Source organism: Priapulus caudatus, unplaced genomic scaffold (genome assembly GCF_000485595.1).
Source record: "Priapulus caudatus unplaced genomic scaffold, Priapulus_caudatus-5.0.1 Scaffold54, whole genome shotgun sequence".
Lineage (NCBI taxonomy): Eukaryota > Metazoa > Priapulida > Priapulimorpha > Priapulimorphida > Priapulidae > Priapulus > Priapulus caudatus.
The window spans coordinates 411790-432541 of record NW_014577115.1 but is presented as its reverse complement, the minus strand read 5'-3'; the positions used below and the strand labels follow the sequence as shown (position 1 = coordinate 432541).

At 43.0% G+C, this 20752-nt stretch overlaps 1 protein-coding gene across 1 annotated transcript; it reads left to right on the top strand.

Moving 5' to 3' along the window:
* Positions 1 to 227: 227 nt before the first annotated feature.
* LOC106820965 lies at positions 228 to 20391 on the top strand. Its single transcript, XM_014825586.1, has 24 exons — positions 228 to 247; positions 1241 to 1425; positions 2132 to 2258; positions 3082 to 3247; positions 3945 to 4107; positions 4574 to 4689; positions 5252 to 5339; positions 5555 to 5630; positions 5806 to 5892; positions 6442 to 6510; positions 7345 to 7506; positions 7790 to 8174; positions 9610 to 9756; positions 10221 to 10349; positions 10545 to 10778; positions 11289 to 11434; positions 12336 to 12461; positions 12670 to 12740; positions 13155 to 13249; positions 15929 to 15992; positions 16473 to 16633; positions 17293 to 17590; positions 17989 to 18094; positions 18758 to 20391. Exons 2-24 carry the CDS (start codon positions 1408 to 1410, stop codon positions 20389 to 20391), a joined length of 4668 nt encoding a protein of 1555 aa, XP_014681072.1. The 5' UTR covers positions 228 to 247; positions 1241 to 1407.
* Positions 20392 to 20752: the final 361 nt, after the last annotated feature.

The following is a 20752-nucleotide window of genomic DNA, read 5'->3' as shown; positions in this document are numbered from 1 at the left end:
GCACCCTCAGATTAGCAAAGCGGAGTTATAACTTCTGCATTTGCTGACTAATATCTATGGTATCATGAAGTGTGTTACTGTTAGGGTTAGGGTTAGGGTTTTTGCATCATTCTTTGATATACGGAAAGTCTGTGCATCAGTTGATGATACACAGAAATCTGTGCATCAATTGATGATACAGAGAAATCTGTGCATCACTTCGTGATACCTAGGCTAAGGTGCCTAAAGTGGATTTGCACCCAGTAATGTCAGTACCGTATATTTTGCAACAACATTTTCGAAAGTGTTGAAATAAGTCTAGTAGGGCCTAGTAGTAGTACTGGCCGTAGTGAGGACTAGTTGGCTCGTGGGTCAAAATGACCCGCCTGGAGTTGGTGCAGCCCGTCCCGGGCTAACTCATTGAGATGTTTCACACACGCTTCGACGGCGAAAAGTCGGCCTAAGCATACATTGTCGCCCCAGATCCTATGGATATGTCATGTCAGTGTCATATTATTATTATTAAATCTTTGATGCATATAATTCAAGTACAAACACATGTACTGAAAACAGTCTTACACGGAGAAAAGATGTATTTGTATATGAATATAAGCGTGGTTAATTAGGTATTCTATTGGAGGCACTTTTAGTCGTTCTCTCATTCTAGTAGCTGCGGATGCCTGTCCATATGATGTAGCATTTTTTGGGAATAACCATTTAAAGTTTTATTATACGTAGATTATAATCATATAATAAATCATAACAGTCTGCGTGTAGTCTTATCTGAGTTGGCCGACCTCCAGGCGGGTAAACTGGACACATGGGGTCGGGTTTGCCAGCGAGGCGAGTTCACTACGGATCCTAGTAGTATTAGTAGTACTAGGAACGGCTGCCAACCCAAGTTACCTTCTCGCTTGTCACTACGTGGCGAGAAGGTCAGAAATGTAGTGACCAAAACTTGGTAGTACTAGTACTAGTAGACTCTGCTTCATCTACTGGTATATTTACCTGGGAACTATTATAATTACCTGGGAACGTCAGAACACAGAAATATTTTCAAGTTCTTGAGTTGGCAATCATACATTCTGTAATTAGCACTACTACGACTTACACTTTTACAGTTACAACATGCTACTAATCATTACTAAGTTATAGGTAGACACTCAATATAGCAGTGGGTAGCAATCTACACAGTAACACTAACAGTGATTCATAATGCTGCGCTGTCTTGGTGTCTATACGCATTGACTTTGAATTGCAGACCCTGCAGATGTACATACTATGAAGTGAACGACTGAAAGAGCGAAAGGCTAATTAATGAGGAGCAGTCACAGCATTTGATAAACTTGTGTCTCATGGTAGCAGCACTAGCAGGATATCTTGTTAGGGGGCGCATTTACAGTCAGGTGGTGGAATTCTGGCTGTAGAATGAAAGGAATCGGAAGGGTGAGTCATTAAAATACATGTTATTATGCAGGAGTCGAAATTAACTAATATGACCAACGAGCCAGCAGGGCTATCAAAATAAAAATGTACTACACCTTGTAGTAATACTTACTAACCCTTAATCTCTCCAGGGTTTTCCGCAGGAAATATATCAGGTTTTTAGTTAATACCAGGGACTCCAGCTCTTAAATTACACAAATGGTTTTACTAGGCGTGTATTTTATACTGTATAATATTTTGTCTTTGTATACTTTAGTATATTTATTATTACATTTTCATTATGTGTGCGTGTGTGTAAAAGTGATGTATCATGTATGATAACAGGGCCTACATGGAAACCAGCCAAAATTATTACTAGCTTATTATTATTAAACTTATTATCCTGGTTGGTTAGTTTTGACAATATAACAGTGCTGGTGCAAATTCATTAAGCTTGGGCGACTGTTAATTTCGACCCCTACGAAGAATTAATAATACACGCCAGAAAATAAGCTAACAAATGTCAACATAATTTTCACTGGAAATTTAATTGAGTTAGAATAAAATGCTATATTAGTTATTTTTATTTGCAGTAATAAGTGACTAACGACTAAGTAATATTTCAGAGATAAAATATTTTGTGAAATTGTTTCCGTCAATTCTGTTTCCTTGCTTTACGATCATTCTCTATTGCCTGTCTAGTAAACATGATCTTTTATCATCGCAGGGACGTGGATGGATTCTAAAAGCTGGGGAGAATCATGTTGGCAGTGCAGTACCCACTCTGCTTGACCTGGTAGTACGTGTCACACACGTGATCGATCCCAGGAACTTCACAGCACAGATAGGATCGCGTAAGCCTTATTAATTGCATTGTATAGTCTTTGAAGCAGCCATATAGAGGCTTGTACTGATAAGGAAGTAATAAGTAAAAAGTAATTCCTATCCATTTATGACAACTTACAAACCATGTTTTCTAGAATAGAGAATAATTTCCGGAGAGAATAAACTTCGCAGTGAGAAATAATTAAATAATTACACAAATTAAATATCTTATTAATCACACACGCACACACCAGGAGTGAATAAAAACAAGAGTATCCAAGGCAAAATTATTGGAAATCCAATGTTTGCTAGCCCTATTCTATTTAGGATTTCTTATGTTTAATTCAATAAACAGTCGGACCCCTAGCATCAATGTAATTCGTTTTCCCATACACTTCACAATCAGCAGAAAGATGCCCAACACAGTTTTGATAATGTTCACCATAAAATATGAGGCAATAAATTGGCTCTCATTTTATAGTTAGAATTAAAAAAAAACCTGTTTTACATTTCTTTGTATATCTGTGGATTGGGAATGTGTATTGATAAACTAACTATGTGCAGTGCTAGGAGAATGTTTGAGGTAGATTCTGCTCAGGTTTGTTGAATTAAACCTAATAAATCATTGATAATTAGGGCTAGCAAGTGTTGGCTTTCCAATATTGTAGCCTGTGCCTTTGTTTTTATTTAATCCATATTCGTATATAAATATATATATATTATATATATATATATATATATATATATATATATATATATATATATATATACCCAAGTGTATATATCAAGTCTATCTTGTTGATTGCGTAGACACCTTGCTCCCTGCCTAACATAATTCTTTTTCCCCTGCAGGCGCCTCCCTCGAATATTTCACCCAGTTCGAGGATCGTCTTCAAGACTGGTGTGATGAGAATCAGACGGCGGGGACATACGAGTGGGCCTACGAGGGCTGTCTCATCTGCATCAGTAGTCATCGCACTGACCGCTGGCACCGCGCCAGTGTCCTGGCATTGGATGGGTAAGGGAGTACAACGATGGCTAAGCATTGTGAAGTACCCACACAGAAACTGCCACAGTGTTAATGAGTAACACTACTCCCTGTTTTCAGTTATTTTTGGTTGAGCTTTGACTTATTTATGCTGCATAGCAAGTTTCACTGTTGAATTATCAATGAAAGAAATGTAAAAAGTTACTTTAGGAAATGCCTCTTGTGGTGATGACACAAATTGTGCTTTTTAATTTAATTTTTGGTATGCTTTACACCAGCAGTGAGCAATCTTGTTGACAGGCATCACGAGTTGTGAATTGGCTATAAAAATGTGGTGAATTTGAGTTTGTCATATTTTTGCATAGAAAGGGGATTACGAGATCTCGTATCTCTTCTCATTTTGTCATCATTTGAATCCAAGGCAGTTGTAACTGCATAGTAAAAATATACATGTTGAATCATATAATAACTTCATTAAACAGCATATTCAATTTCTAACTTGGAAATCTAATTTCAGTTTTTGTCTGGTGTAGCCAGTTTCAAATTTCATTTGCTACACCTGTGGTCACATTGAAAAACAAGATTGCCTATCCCTGCTTTGGACCAAGAGCTTCCCACGACTTGATAGAATATTTGGCTTATGTCCTCATAGAGTGCAATACTATAAGCCTGTTCGGCAATCTATGTCTGGGTTTGTATGATACAGTTCATTCGTGACTGATTGCAGAGATGAGGTTGACACCTACTTGCTGGACTATGGCTTCTCTGAAAAAGTTCCACTGGACCACGTGATCTCGAGTCGGCTGATGCCTCATGAGTTCTCAGTCGAGGCGCTGCCAGCACAAGCATTCATGTGCAGCCTCGCGAACGTTACACCGCTCACGGATTCGGTACGTACTCGCACGCGCGCACGTCAATCTAGAAACAACGTTGTTGTAGTAACGATTGCTGACTCGGATTCTTGTTAGTGTTTAGAAGAATATCGTCGATGTCCAAATGTATATAGTGATGGTGATCGTGATGGACCCACGAGGCATTGCTGTTTCCATGTAGATCTTAGAGGTAATCATGAAAGGGTAATATAATTTCATCCCCTTCATTATTACATGGCATTACAGCTGTGCAAACAATTAGTAATATGGTTATAATTAATAGGGTCAATTAATAGTAATTTAATAGTGAATTTAATTTATAGTTAATGAATAGTAGTTAATAGGGTGATGTGTATGAGATCTTAGTTGATATTCCTGGTAGCTAATGTGTGACAGTGGTGAGTTTCATGCATTCACACATTAGACTAGCACCTTCCAGTTTTGTAAAACTAAAATGTGATTATCGACACGTGTTCCACACTAGGAGGAATATAGCGCCGAGGCCATTGGAAGATTCAGGGAGCTAGTGGAAGGCGTGGTCTTGTGGGGCAAGATGGAGTCACAGTGTCACGGAGTGAAGAGCATGGGCTTGTCTCAAACGTAGGCATCAAGCGTGCATCATGCACTGACCAGTTCCTGTTAAAATTCAATTGATTTCAGTGTTTCCCCTGGCCAAAAAAGTCTGTGAGGTGGTAAATGTTTTTTGTGATGTGTTTGCGCATTTCGAGGTCCTAGCAAAACGAGCAGTGCAGGTGCTGGCCAAGCTAGGGGGTCCGGGGGCATGCTCCTCCGGGGATTTTTTTTGAAAAAATGGTGCAATTTGGTGCATTCTAAGCTATTCTGAACACATTGTATGAGACTCTTGAATCTCTTTTTCAAGTTGTCAAAAGTTTCGTCAGTGAGGTGGTGTTTTGGACAAATTTCTGTGTGGCGGCTGAGAATTTGAGCAAGGCAGCCCGCCTCGCTCGTGGCAATGCAGGGGAAACACTGGATTTAATTGTAAAAGGTTGAAATTCATGATTGCCATTATACAGATTTCATCTAACCGTGTGTAGGATAATGTACTAGTATGTTCAGATTCTATGTTTTAGTACACAGTTGTATAAATGACTAGTCTCTGCTGCAGTTTTTCGTAAGTACGTTTTCTTTTATTATTCCGCAGGCAAAATGGCCTGAATCAAATAGCTGCCGTTCTTGCTAATGCCGGTTTAGTTTCCATGGGACTAGACAATGCGCATCATTCATCTATGGTGAGATTGTGGTGGGTTGCACCCATATCAGTGCATGCATAATCTGTTGGTTCCTTCTATATGTGAAAACGCGTAAAATATTGTACTGTGTTTGTTTTCTGCGATTGTTTTGACTCTACACAAGCTATGCAAGGGTAAGAAATGTGACGTGCACTTTTAATATAAGTCTACTTGTGTATATGGTTCCTATATAGTTTTCGTCATTACTCTCACAGCAAGAATACAGGTTAATTGACAGTGGCCAAAATAGCGCTGGAATGGACAGAATTGATGAGGATGAAAACCAACAAGGTATGCATTATGAAACATTGGGAGCTTTACTTTAAGTTCCTTTGATGGGATTTCGAATAGTGATCAGGTCAAAATGAAAAATCTTTATCTGAAATTGAGTTTATACTACCAGCATTTATCTGTGTTCAATGTTGTTAGTTTTCTTGAGACCTTATTTGAAACTTGTTCCACACAGATCGATTCAACGAGGTAACAGTACCCAGCTTCAACAAGGAATTGCTTCATGATGATAATATTGACAGGGAAACCATCTCCAGTGAGGGTAGGTGCAATTGCAGTTAGTGAGTGTAAAGCAGATTAGCGTGTGCTTGATGCAGAGCCACTGTACTGCACTTAGAGTGGGCAGCATTGGAAATAGTGTTGATCCTGTTGTCCCGGACAACCAAAAATCATGCAGGAAAACCAACATCTTCCAGGCACAGGACAACCAGTATTTTCATGTTGCACCACTGGCGGTCGCAATTTTTGAATATTTTTCTTGGTCACATGACTGGTTAATTTAATTTTCACCATCCTCTGCAATCCTAAGTAAGAAATGCCTGTGCAAAAGGCAGTTGTATAGAACCCCTCCCACAAAGTTAATAGTATTAACATTCAGGACAACCACATTTTGTTGAGGACAACCACTTTCTTCCATCAGGTTGTCCTCTTGACAACCTGATTTTTTTCTCTTATTTCCAACGCTGGTGAGGTTATCTAGCTTTTCCTGGGCGCAGCCTACTCTGCGTTTATCACTTACAGTCATTAGCAAGGAATAAACTGCATCTTCACTTACGCGATGTTGTTTGCGTTGGTTATTTATTCTCTTTAGGTGAAACGGAGCTGATGAAGATCCATCTTCTTGGTGCACACGTTTCTGCAGTCGACCAGCAGGAGTGGAGTGAGTCTACATGGGGCTGTTCCCTTGAGCCTGTCGCACAGGCTGTGGAACTTGCTGTGCCAACTTCCACACGTGGAAAGTGGCGCAGCAAGTTCCACAGCGTGTGCGGATGCAAAATCCCTCGCTTAACCGCCTGCTATTGGTCGGCTACATAGAGGCGGCTGAGAACATTTACACACACACCCTGCACACGGTGTTCAAACTTCCACACGTGGAAGAAAATATCAAACGTGTGATATTTTCCACACGACCCAGGTCGAGGGATTTTGCATCCGCACACGCTGTGGAACTTGCTGTGTTATATATTGCTGTGAGCTATATCGCTAACAGCAGCAGTAGCAGCAGCAGCAGCAGCCGCAGTAGCAGTAGCAGTAGCAGTAGCAGTAGCAGTAGCCGTAGCAGTAGCAGCAGTAGCAGTAGCAGTAGCAGTAGCAGTAGCCGTAGCAGTAGCCGTAGTCGTAGCAGTAGCAGTAGCAGTAGCAGTAGCAGTAGCAGTAGCAGTAGCAGTAGCAGTAGCAGTAGCAGTAGCAGTAGCAGTAGCAGCAGCACTCGTGATCGCAATTGAGTGATCATACTGCTTGCTTCACATCAAAGGCTCCAATCACAATTTTCCTTCCTATCCTACAGTTGCATCTCCGACTGCATTTCCGTTTTTGGCATTGAACAAATTACGGGACACTGACACTCCAATTTTTCCTTCCACTCATTTATTATACAAATTGACAGTCCCACGTTTCACCCATAGCCGATTAACTGTCACAATATTCAAATGAGCAACATTGAAGTGGTCCGTTATCGTCCTAGATGTCTGTTTACACATTTCCCTTTTCGCAGACAAGACTGATCTACATCTTGGAAAGCCGACTCTGCAGCGTAACTGTGATGGAAACATGATGGCTGTTATTCGAAGTCAGCTGGATAGCTCACTGCCTGTGTACGTTACAGAAGACCAGCCAGAATGGACCGGACCAACTGGACGCCTTGCATATCATAACGGTAGAAAATCGTGAATATATATAATAAAATTGATCTAGTTGGAAGAAACAGTTATCACAGTTTTGAGACGAAAATTACCAATTTCTTCGTGGATGTGTATGCTTCTTGCTTAGCTTGGTTTCATAATGGAAGTTGGGGAGTGCATGTGGGTTTCTTAATGCTTCTAACTCTAAGAAGCCATCATTAATGCCATCATCTAGTTGCATCACATCCATATATATATGTATATATACATATACATTATTCTATTTGTGTCACATTTCTACTTGTGTGACATTATCAGGCAAGGAGAACGTTAAGGGTAGCAATAAGTCGGCGACCCCTCGCTCGGAGAACAAGAGTGCAGCATCGCAAGACGGTCGTGGCACTGGCAGACAGCGGACCGTACAGTTTGCAGCCGAACAGACGCGTTTTGAATACGACGAGCCTACAGGTGCCGACAAACATGCTGGCAAGGGGTGGGCCATGAACTGGAATCTCGACGCAGCTGGCAGAAACAGGAACGAGGTTTACACTGGAGGCAGTAGTACACAGCTTACAGGCAAGGTAGAGAGATATTCCAGAGCGGGCAGAGAAGGTCGAGACACAGCCCATGAGCTAGGCAGAGGAGCGCTTAGCCAGAGCAGGAGTCACACAGATGTCCATGACAACTTGCCCACTAGTAACAGGTGAGAGAGGAACACATGACCAGTAGAATGTAGTTTATATTTTAACAGGTGTACTGAGAGAGAGAGAGAGAGAGAGAGAGAGAGAGAGAGAGAGAGAGATAGAGATAGAGATAAAGAGTGTGAGAGAGAGAGATAGAGAGAGAGAGAGAGAAGGATAGATTGAGAGCGAGAATCAATTGAACTTGTAATGGAAGCTGAGATTAACAGCCTGTTAAGGAAAGGGGAAGGGAGAGTAAAGTGGAAAAGAAAGTGATAGATGTATATAGCTATTAACTACACAGAATAAAGCTGTTATAAGCAAGCAAGTTGGGAAAATCCTAATCATGAGGTAACGACTGCCATTGTGTTTTTGAAGTATATCTATAATCAATAGGGAGATCCCGCATGCATCGTTTGCCCCGTTGCATTAGTATGAAACAAATCCTTGGTGTGCTCACTCCATTGTGTAAGACAACCCTTATTATTATTAAATCTTCATTGCATGTAATTCAGATACAAATACATGTACTGACGACAGTTTTTTTCATGGAGAAAAAATCTGATAAAAGCAATAGTGTTGAGTAGATAAAATGATGAAATTTCTGACTGATATAGTACAATACGATGCTATACAGCATGAAGAAAAAATATATACAAAAAAAACTTGAGCATATTTTCTACTAGTAGTGATTAAGGTAAGTGTTGAGTAGTTAAAAAGATGTTTTCCTGAGTGATACAGTACTATGGTGGCCTAGGACTGCCATAAGGAAAATTAAAAAAATAAAAATTAAATGAAAATGGAAAAAAACAAAAAAACAATGAAATGAAAAAAAAAAATTTAAATGTTTTTCACAGTGGCCTATCGCTGCCATAGACTGGTACTCGCTCCCACCTCGATACCCATCGAGTAACTAAGCCGAGAGGTGGGACCGGGTACCAGTCTATCGCTGCCATAGCCCACAATGCACTTCGTTACCATCAGACCACAATGCAGGGGTTGTCTATATTCAGGCCGGTACAGGAGATAATTTGCATATTTTGTCACGTGGTCTGTGTTAACCAATCGGATGTAATCGCGTATTCGTGACGTCACATCCAGCTGTATCGCAAAGCGATCTCACATGCAGAAGTGTGAAGCATGGTGAGGTGGTGGAGAAGGAGGAGGAGAGAAGCTGGTGGAGAAGGAGGAGGTGGAGAAGCTGGTGGAGAATGAAGAAGGGGAGAAGGGAGAAAGTGGTGGAGAAGGAGGAGGGGGAGAAGCTGGTGGAGAATGAAGAAGGGGAGAAGGGAGAAAGTGGTGGAGAAGGAGGAGGGGAGAAGCTGGTGGAGAATCCTCGATTTTTTTTCTCCAAATTTCGGAAAATTCCATCAAACTATATCGGGTGTACCAGCAAGATAGAGCGATGACTGTTACGCTGTGGCGGAGGTTTGCTATCTTCGATTGCTCTTGTTATAGGGAAGTTCCAAAGAGGAGTGACGAGCTGGTGCGGACGCGGGACGTGGGAAGCAGCGATGCGGAGGATGTTATCGTAGAGGATGACGCAGCTGATTATATCGGCAACGCATCTGAGCAGCAACACAAGCGCGTGTCCTCAAAGGACAGGTAGAATTTCATTCCCGCTGATTACACAGGGTAGTCTGTGGTAGCCGACACTTGTGATGTTGTATCAGGGTTTCTTATACATAGGAGGCACAGTGGCGCACCCCGGTGTCAAATTTAACATCGCCGTTGTGAAAATGTTCCTGTATTTACTGATAAGTATATCCTGTATCTATATACCTATAAGTATATCAATACATCCTGTATTTGAATCCATCATGCGCGCTTTTTCCCCAAACTGGCCATTACCTCCTTTGTCAAATTTTTCCTCAGAAGAAACCCTGTGTATGTTTGCTTATCACGTTCCATGCGAAACACGAGTCAGCTCGTTTGAACAATCAGAAAATTCCAGCACATGGCGATAGATTCATTGTTAATAAGGCAGCATTGAACATGTTAAGAACCATGTTGCATGTGAGTCTGTACTGTTTGAGCGTTCAAGCATGTTCATTTGTGTGGACTTGTAGGGGGCAGCACAAGGGCAAGCAGTCTAATGCCAATCCTGGTTCCCATCATGGCCAAACATCTATAAATGCCAAGAGTCGGAAAAGTCGCTGGAAGGAGGATGATTTTCCGATGCTGAAGACTTTCAAAAGGTAGGAGTTAGTTATAAATTATCAGATAAATAGATGAAAACATTCGTTATGTGCAAAAATAGACGAATTCTGCATGTAAACGTATTATCTTACCCTAATATTGAATGTGTTATTTCTCGTTAATTCTCGACATGTAACGTTTTACTTGTCTGGTGATCATGGTGGTGATATATAATGCGTGCATATGTTTTCCAGTGCTCTGCTGCCAGAAAAACAACGTGCCACTTCCTCCCAGCCAGCCACTGGAGCTGTGGACTGGAAGGGTGCTATACTAGCACAGAAGCAGCCACCAGGAGGAGCTAGCGACAGTGTCGTAGCCTCCAAGGTTGAGGAAGGCACACGGAAGGAGAAGAGAAAGACGGGCGCATCTAAACTGCAAAGGCGAGCGCACGTTCCTTCTGGTGATAATACACAGGACGGCTCCTCCAGGTAGGTTCTCCCATCTTGATCGCATTGAAGTAGAAGCACAGGAGGGTTGCGAGCCATTTAGAAGCTAGTGGCGTCTGCATCCATACCGTAATTCCTCCACACACTTCATTCCTTGTTATTTTCATTCACCTTTCTTTGTTCGTAATATGTCTTTAGTGTTGAGCAACAAGTCTAGGGCCCCTTAAGCACGGCGCACACATGGCGATTTTAATCGCCACGTGTGCTGGACCCGGCGACAATGCAACGATCTCTCGGCAACATACTATTGCATTGTTCAGATTGTTCATGATTGTTCAGCGACTCGGCAATAAATATCAAACATGTTTGATATTCTAGCGACGAGTTTCTGGCATCAAAATCGCCATTGCCATGCAGCGCACACGTGGCGATCTCTCGGCGATTCTGTCGCCGGCAACAAAATCGCCAGTACTAGCGATAAAAATTGCCACGTGTGCCGGGTTTTAATGAAGGTTTAATCATGGTACGACACTGCTTCTGTTGTTGTCACAGGGAGGCCAGCTGTGAGCCTGACAAAGGTGACACAGAACAGCGAATGTTTGTCATCTCACAGTGTGTCACCAGGGTGCTAAACACGATCCACGCCGACGATGCCGACCTGGTGACCTTCGAAAGGCTGCGGATGATCTCAGCTAGAGGTGCGCTGGCTTGACGGTGTCTGCGGGTTATAGCGGCTACCATGTGCAGGGTGCGAAATTAACGCGAGTCCGGAGTCAAATACTCCCTGATTTACTGTCGGACTCCCTGATTTGACATATGCAGGAGTCCGTGTGACTCCCTGAAAATTCTGCCATACTAACTAGCTTCGCGGAAATTTGGCAGACGTGCAACCGCATGAATCTTACAAATAAGCACATGCGTTATTAAAATATCTTTAATTTTGAACCCCAGACTGCGGACTCCCTCATTTTACTACGGACTCTCTCTTTTTGAGGGTAGGGAGTCCATTGGACTCCCGTGTTCAAAAGTTTATTTCTACCCCTGCATGTGTCCTGCTGTGGTTAGCAGAGGGGTTTCTGTTTACGACTCCATCTCCTGTGTGCAGCAACATAGCTCAGCTAATAGGCCAGGGGCCCATTGTCAAAAACAAAATTAGTCTTAACATTAGTCTTAACATTAACAATTTCTCCTAGACCGTCGACATCACTTTGTTTCGTATTGTTAATATGGTATGAGGAAATCTGCTACGATTTTTTATTCTCGTAACTTCGCAGCGTTTCTGTCAACGGTCTAAAAGAAAAAGTTAATGTTAAGACTAATGTTAAGACTAATTTTGTTTCTGACAACGGGCCCCTGATTCATTGCCACATGGAACAACCTGCCTTAGCATTATGACCATTTGGCTCTGTTAGAGCTTCTCTAACTAATACACACAACCGAATACTACTAGCCTTGAAATTACTTTTAGATGTGTGTACTGGTCAGCTGGTCAACAGCGCATATTAACAGGTGTTAACAATGTGAGTTAAACTGGTCCTGTGCATGCTTTCACATGTATTGTGTTGGTCAGATTGGTTTTTCATTTTACTTTCGTGGCAGCTGCTGGTGTACCAGTAACTCGGCTGGAGTGGGTAAGAGTTTGCGTGGAAGAAATCCTAAGAAAATGCCTGGTGATGGGGTTTCCAGAAGCGAACCAGGTCTTCAGTCTTCTCCAGAATTTCCGAGGTAGCTACAATGTATAGTATAACTGCGATATATTGCTACGCTGCTGCAATAACTAGATAGTCCATTTTCTTATCAGCACATTGCTGACGTCTCTTACTACCAGGTTAGTCGAGCGAGCATCAATTTGAACGATTGTAGATGTAACAATGTGCATTGGAATATTGTCTAACATCTTCATTTTAAATTCTTGCTGAACTTTGTGTTTCAGATGAGGATGACCTTTCTGAAATTGTAATGAAGTTACTAGTCAAGTATCAGAGCGAATTAATATACACAAAGGTGGGAGTCATTTTATGTGCATGTTCACTCCATATTGCTTTTGATGATTATTCTATCAAATGAATGATGTGTAATGATGTGACATACCGTTTTTTGATAACTCAAGAAAGAAAGAATTTATGGCGGGAAATTTAATCTGCATTACTTTTAAATAAAACTAACTAGGCTAGAAGGTACATGAGAGATGGAAGATTTCTAGAACCATCTTCTAGTTTTCTTTCAGGTCAATTTTGACTACATATAAACACTGTACTAATGTACTTACACATCACATATTAGCATATAGTAGCAGTGCAGTGACACTATCAAGTGAGAAATAGTGTAATACATAAAAAATACCCATCACGGTTTAACGGGTATCTATGGTTACGCAGCATTGCTTCGCAGCATAACAAATGTTCTTCTGTTTTTCAGTCGTCGTCGACTCCAAGGTCTCAGCGGCTCCAGCGGAATTACTGCGAGTTGATTGGCCGAGTCTTCCTCACTGCTCAGGATTGGCCCAACACAGGGTTCGTACGGCTCCAGAAATACTTCGGGATTAAATTTTTTGGATTTTTTTTAACAAACGACTTTTATTACAAATTCATTACTAATATTACCATTAAATTAAATACTCGTATCATTTTGTCCTTTGTTTCATCTGCTTATCGACCATTTATCCCAAGGCCTGTTGCCAGAAACAAAATTAGTCTTAACATTAGTCTTAACATTAACTTTGACTCCTAGGCCGTTAACAGGAACATCTTAAAGTTATGAGAACGAAAATCCTCGCAAATTTCCCTAACATTACGAGACCCTAGACCCACTCGTAACATTAAATTTGACACCAAAAAACAAAATCGCGATGATAATTAGACACAGACGAGCACAAACAAATGTGATATACGCGAAAGAACCAAACTTAATTCGAAAGGATATACAAGCATACATGGGAAATCTTACCGAGGCGATGTGTCGCGAACGCTTTCGTGTTACGCGGAACACGATCTACTTGATCAGTGAAATGTTCGCAGAAAGATTAAAACGGGTGACTAGTCGACACTGCCTTGGCCCCGATTTTGCAGGTGAGGTCCGTTTGTTTAAAATTTCAGTTTTGTACAGGGATTTCAGTACACTCACGAATATTTCCGCGCAGTTAATTCACTGTTACAATGTAAATATTGGTACAACGATATACCGATGCGATGCAATAGTGCTATTCCCTCTGGGTTGTTATTTCTATCGCTTATTTGTTTTTCTTTTTTATACTTGGTTACTCTAATTAGTTATTTAAGTTATTTATATAACTTAATCATCTTATTATATCGCATTAGTAGTGTGTAATACTAATAGTACCTGCATCGTTCAAACTTATATATAACTAAACATTGTGCCTGTATTAGACCTTTGCCTCATACTGGAATTGGACATAGCATAGCTGTCTATCACTCTATGGCTAGGCTATAGGGCTGCTAGACGGCCAAATATCAGGGGCTCTTTTGCAGTTACATACTACAAAATATCATGACTTCTATGAGTAGAGTAATTCTTAAAGGAAAGTCCTACAAACACGATGTTAAAAAATCGCAGCTAAAAGTTTACTTCGCTTTACTTGGGTAACTGTATTTTAGAGCGTTCACTTACAACAAAAAATACGTACATTCTGTTCATATAGCAGAGAACAATACGTGCATAGTGTATATTTCATTGATGTGGTTTCAGGTATGTATTACACTAAGATTTTTGTCATCGGGGGTGTTTTACAACGTAATTGGTGAAGCGATGGTAGTTCAAAGATTTACAGTTTGTAGAGTAGTCAGTGAAGTGTTCAAGTGCATCGTAGATGTTTCCAACCAGTGGATAGCATTGCCGACATCTCAATCCTGAATATAACATGCGTATTTTCTTTCAGTGACCTTTCTTGCCCTTTTGCGAGAAGGCAACATCCGTTTTTAGGGACAGTGATTTTCCGTTTAAAAAAATTGCCTTTTCTGTTTGGGAAAATTCCGTTTCAAAGTAAAGAAAAAATGGAAATTCTGTTTTGCCATAGAGATTGTACACACCAAAAATGCAAAATTCCGTTTACGTATATTTGCATGAAAAAAAGAAGGTATTTGGTATACTGAAACACAGGGCTACCAAAAGTCATAATTGTAAGTCATTTCGCTCTGAAACTTGTCTGAATGTAAACCATATCATTATGAATGCTATTGTTAACGGTTTTTGTGTGTGATTTTATTGAAATTTCCATGTTGTAATATGTTCAAATTACGTTTTCCGCATTTTTCCGTTTGAAAACATCTTTTCTGTTTCCAATGGACGTTTACATGTTTTCCGTCCATTTAACGCGATTGCGGAAAATCACTGTCCTTACGTTTTGACGGAGACAACTGGCTGTTATTCTGTGTGTCTTCCAATGATAGGGGTTCGATAATTGCAATGCCATCAACGTTGGCTGTACTTGGTCCTAGGACATTTAGTGTTGAGACTGTAAAATTTAGACAAATAGGTTAAAATACATTTAATAATCAATTTTAGCATTACAAGATATATGTAATTCTTAATTACTCCATTGATAGTCTCTAGTGGTACGTAGGCTTCCACGACTTGTCTTTCGACTTCTGTAAAACTGATGAGTGATGGTTGTCTTTGCTCCTGTTAAATCAGAGAAAGATGTGTACGTGATTATAGAAAACATTCATGAAAGTAAAGTCTGTGAACGCAGTACAATGTTAGTACTAGTAGATGCACTTGTACATATACTTACATGATCCAATACTTTCGATTCTACCGACACTCTTTCAACTGGCTGTTCCATCTTCAAAGTTCTTATATTCAAAATTTATAAGTAATAAATTATTTAAAGTTATTTTAGTTACTAAGTATTAGATTATTTTAGTGTAATATGAATATATGTATGTAATATTTTAGTGTAGGTTATTTTAGTGTAATGTGTAATTGACTGCGTTTGATGAGACTGATGTATGTGTTCGGATGGTCGATATGCCGTGAAAACAAATCGTCTGCACACCCGAAATGCAGTGCGGGTTTTTGAACAAGTAGTAAGTTCCAGCAAATTGTGAGCTTTCTCAGAGCTGCCACGCCTTTCGGTCACCGCTAGTCTCCTAACATTACATTATTTGTAAGTGCTATCTCAGCATTAACTTTACGATGTTGCTGACAACGGCCTCCTGGTCTTATCTTTATAGGGTCCCGAAAACCATCATAAGCTTCATGATTGAGAAGTGGATCAACTTTAACAGATGGGCTCAGGTATGTTTAGATTAGTCAGGTATTGTAGAGCGGTGGCTGTCCTAAACTATTTTCTACTTAGGTTTTTTCTGTTATCATATTTCTCTATTGCATGCGTTAGTACCATGCTAGGAGTGTGTACCATATAATATATGACTTCAAAGTATATCTACTATAAGTGTCACCGGACCATTTCTTTTCAGCAACATTCTATTTTAAATTCTTTGTCTTATTTCCCCCCCCCCCCAGCTAAATGCCCATAAGACGTTCTTCTTCTTATCCTTTTGTTTCCCCAATGGGACACAAGGCCATCATAAGCATTGGTGAAATATAATAACTGTGCTCCATGACGGATGTTTTTTTTAGAAGTTGAGCTTCTATGATCACCTACTCATCTTGGATCTTGGTGTGAATGTCGTCATCAATATGTGTGCAAAAAAGCAGGTGGCGTATGCTACAGAGTAATGTTTTATGGTTTAATCCTTGTGTTTGCAATGGCAGAAGAATCAGATGGGACAGATGGGAAAGCGTATGTTGTATGCCGACTGCCTGCACTCCGTCCTGTCTCACATCGGACTCACGATGGAGCGCTGTTACGCAGCCGAAACTCAATTCATGTTTGACACCATACGGGAGATTGTCCTATCTGAGGAAGTGCTGAAGTGAGTTACTCACGTTACCCTGTTAGATTGCAAGCATTGAGTGGCACAAGAAACGAACCCCACTGCCCTAAATTCACAATTATAGCAGAATAATTACGAGTACTTTAATACAGGCTGTATTACTCCATTCTTGTATTTATGGAAATGTGATTCTGGGTGATGGTATTATTTTACTGGGTTCTTACTAAAGAGATGAACCTGATGCATGTTGACGTGTGTGTATATGTGCGTGCGTGCGTGCGATTGTGTGTGTGTGTGTGCGTGCGTGCGTGCGTGCGTGCGTGCGTTTGTACTGGTGTGTTTTCTGTCGCTTACTGGATTTGTTATGCACCAGCTAAATGTTTACAGGTGTCAGTTAGGGATGTGACAAAGTTACGACAGTAGGGATATTACCTATACAATGTAGTCACGTGTATATTTCTCGTGTTTGTAATCATTTTTATCACGACTTTAGTGAAATTATGCCATTCTATCCTCCCGAATGGGATCAAATTAAACTTCTGTTTCTATGCATAAATGGTGTGATTTCAATGCAATGCAAATAAGGAGTGTGATTCATGGATGCTAAGGTTGTGACACTTGCCGTATAGCAGTGTCAGTCGTTCGGACTTTGGTTGCAATGCGTTCCACATTGGCGTCTGATTTCATTGTACGTCTAGGTCTATCAAGAACAAACTGCTTGACGTGATGTTGTTGCGAGCGTCTAACTGGGCGGGCGTCGACAGTGGCGTGCAGGCCGCATGCGTGCCTACCATGCCGGACAAGCAGCATCACGCTGGCCCGGCCAACGCACTTATGGCGTCTCCAGCAGTCGAAGCGTACCATGGTGGCATGGAGAATGGTCAGGCTGTCGCAGGACAGTCGTCTACGAAGGATGCTTACGCATCCGTGAGGCGCATGCTCGAGCAACTGGGCTTGCAGCATCTCCTGCCTGTGTTTCTAGAGAATGGCATACGGGTACGTACTACGAATCCATTCCTGTGTGGGTACTTACGCGAGACACTTCCTTGCGCACATTTTTACCGCTTTTTGAGCGCATAGAAGGTTCAAGTAGTGTATTATGTGAGCTGCTCCCCTGTCTCACGCATGCACGCACATGTACATTCAGTTGCTCCAGGATTGTAAGGGCCAAATTTCAGGTAAAGCTAAGTGTATGACTATAGAGGGCGACTCACGCTTATTGGGGTAGTCACGCATGCAATCACGTGACTGGTAGTGCTTCATACAGATATGCCAAGTGGCCTTGCTTACATGGCTGACGAATAAAATCGACTTTGAGGAATTACTGAGGCACGGCGATAACGAGAGCCTAAGCGCTACAGGGATATTCTTCACATGTTTTTTTTCGTACTCAGGACACTCTGTTAACAGCTGAGCAGAAGTACTTCACTGATTTACTCAAGGACTGTGGTGTGCCAATAGGAGCTGTGTTGGAGATAGTACGCTACCTTGAAAACAGCGGTGAGTGTACGATAATCATGTTGCCAGGAGTGAATAATAATAGATATAGATCTATGACACAACTCCTGATGTTGTGCTAAAGGTCAATTAGAATCGCTCAGGCCACAATTAAAAAAATATTTGTTTGCCCTCACCCGACCCAGGCTGAAAAGTTTGGGTAGGTAGGTCAGCTTTTTTTAGGGCGTTTTTTTTTACAAATTCAGCATGGTGTCTACATGCTCGGGTGTGCTTGTGTGGAGATACGTTTTATGTTGAATGTTTGTTTTGCTTGGTACATATAATGTATTGCCTACAGATTTATATAATGTACAGTGATCAATAAATATTTTTGAGTCGGCCCCTTTTTGGCAGGTTGGTCGGGTGAGGGCAAACAAACCATATTTTTATTATGGCCTCAGCTACACGACTGAATCTATACTAATCTCATTACCCACCTAACAATCCCAGCGTGATAATTTGTACCGATCCAGACAGATATCCGGCTATAAAGTCTGTAACTATGTAACATAATGAATCCATGTAGCATCGCTAGAGCGATCTCCGATTATCAACAGTGTACGGGTGCATGCTGTAAGCTTTACAGGTAAACAATAGTTTGAGCCAATTATAGGCTACTGCTACATGTATCTGCTGCACCATCTCAGCAGTATTTTGCAATTACAGGGTCGCTGCGTAGTCGTAGTGAGGAGCGTGAGCGTGCAGGCTGGCTTCCCGTCGGTTGGACGACCCCTGACCCGACCCCGCCATCCCCCGAGCCCGTGCGAGCGCGGCCGGCGATACAGCGCGGTACGACAAGCAAGGTGAAGCTTGTGGCGTTCGGAAGATCGTCCAGCCAGGAGGACGACGCGGCGCAGACGCCTGCTGCCGACGCAGCGGCGACCGGCGACGCCGCGAGGCCCCCGTTCAACTACAGCACCGCTGTGAAGAACAGTAAGGCGGGCGAGAGAGTCAGAGGCGCGCGGGGATGGTACGCGCCGAGCGACCGCGACAAGTGGGCGTCCGCCGAGATTGGTGCGGTGATCTCCCTGGAGAGTAGAGACGCATCGTCGGCTGCGCGCCCGGCGACGGCTTTCGTCGGTAGGGGCCCCGACGGCGAGAAGTCCGATCCCACTAGGAGGCGCCGCACGCCCGTGATGGACCGTCTCTTCGCGCACGTGACGCCCGAATGCAGCCGCGCCGGTGGCGCCCCCTGCCTGTCGAGTCCGCAGCTGTTTGACGGCAGCGGCGACAGCAGCGAGTATCTGCAGCCGCCGTCAGCTTTCTTCGATCCGGCGGCGCAGCGCGACGTCGCAGACAACGCCAACAGCAACCCGCGCAACAGCTTCAGCGAGCTCGTCGACTTCAGAAACGTGCCGCCGCCATCGCTGCCGGCGCCGACCGTGCGGCGGGACGCCGCGCGGGCCGACGACCACGACACACCATCGCCCGACGACCTCTACACCGCCGGCGACGACGACGACGATGTCGAGAGGGTAACACCGGTGCCGCCGCCGCTGGTTGTCGACTCGGAGACGGACTGGTTCAGTCCGACGGCGTCGCCGCGCAGTGGCAGGCGGCTGACGAGCGATAACGATGAGGGGATAGGGAGCAGGCAGCTGTCGCAGCTGTGCCCGACGAACTGGTTCAGTCCGTGCGGCTCGCCCGCGTCCTCCGACACGCCACTGCCGCGCGACGACAACGATGATGTAATACGATACGAGGAGACGGATGCAGCAGCAGCAGCAGCGGCCAGCGAGAGTCTAGCGGTGACGAGCGGCAGGGAGCAGCAACGAGAGGATACCGGTGGCGCTTCACAGTTCCAGGATCGCGCTGGCTCGCACGAAGGAGGAGAGCGAGCCGGGGACTCGGTCGCCGTGGCGACGCTATCCCTCAAGAGCATCGCCACGCAGCTGAAGGAGGGAAAGTTTGCTGCGGCCGAGGAGGAGGAGGAGGGCATAGCCGAGGAGGAACCCCTCGCGGGGAGAGAAGACGTGGACGGCACCTCCCTCCCGGCGGAGGGGAATCCCTTGGAGGAGGAGGACACCTGGGAGACCCTGGCTGTGGAGGAGCCGCCTTGTCCCGTTGCCGCGGCGACCGAAAGCGTTCCGATCGATTACGTGGAAGGCGATGTTTTCGATTCCGACTCCGACTCGGAGGTTGAGGCGCCGCGCGCGCCCTGGCAGCCGTCGTCGCGTGGCAAGCCGACCAATGAGGAGCTGAAAGAGATGTTCAGCGCAGAGCAGCGAGTCTGTACGTCATGCGGCAGCAAGAAACACATCGTGTATCAGTGCACGGAGCGACACCTCATGTATAAGTAGTCACGTCGTAGGAGACGGCCACACTAGTACTAGTACACCAGTACACATGTACTACACTAGTACACACTAGTACACATGTGCTACACTAGTACACATGTACTACACTAGTAGACTAGTACACATGTACTACACTAATACACATTAGTACACATGTACTACACGAGTACACTAGTACACGTACTACACTAGTACACACTAGTACACATGTCAATATAACCCGATTTCTCTGATGCACAATTATTGATGGCTTTACGCTAGAGATTAGTATGAATGTTGTTCAGATGCCGTGATAATTAATTTTGCAGTCAGCCCCTAATCTTATCTGGTAGAAGCAATCATTCTTCCAGTGTGTGGTATATAT

Coding starts and splice junctions, on each gene's coding strand:
- LOC106820965 (XM_014825586.1), top strand. Junction 4,108..4,573: donor TTACACCGCTCACGGATTCG/GTACGTACTCGC, acceptor GTTCCACACTAG/GAGGAATATAGCGCCGAGGC. Junction 15,993..16,472: donor ACTTTAACAGATGGGCTCAG/GTATGTTTAGAT, acceptor TTGCAATGGCAG/AAGAATCAGATGGGACAGAT.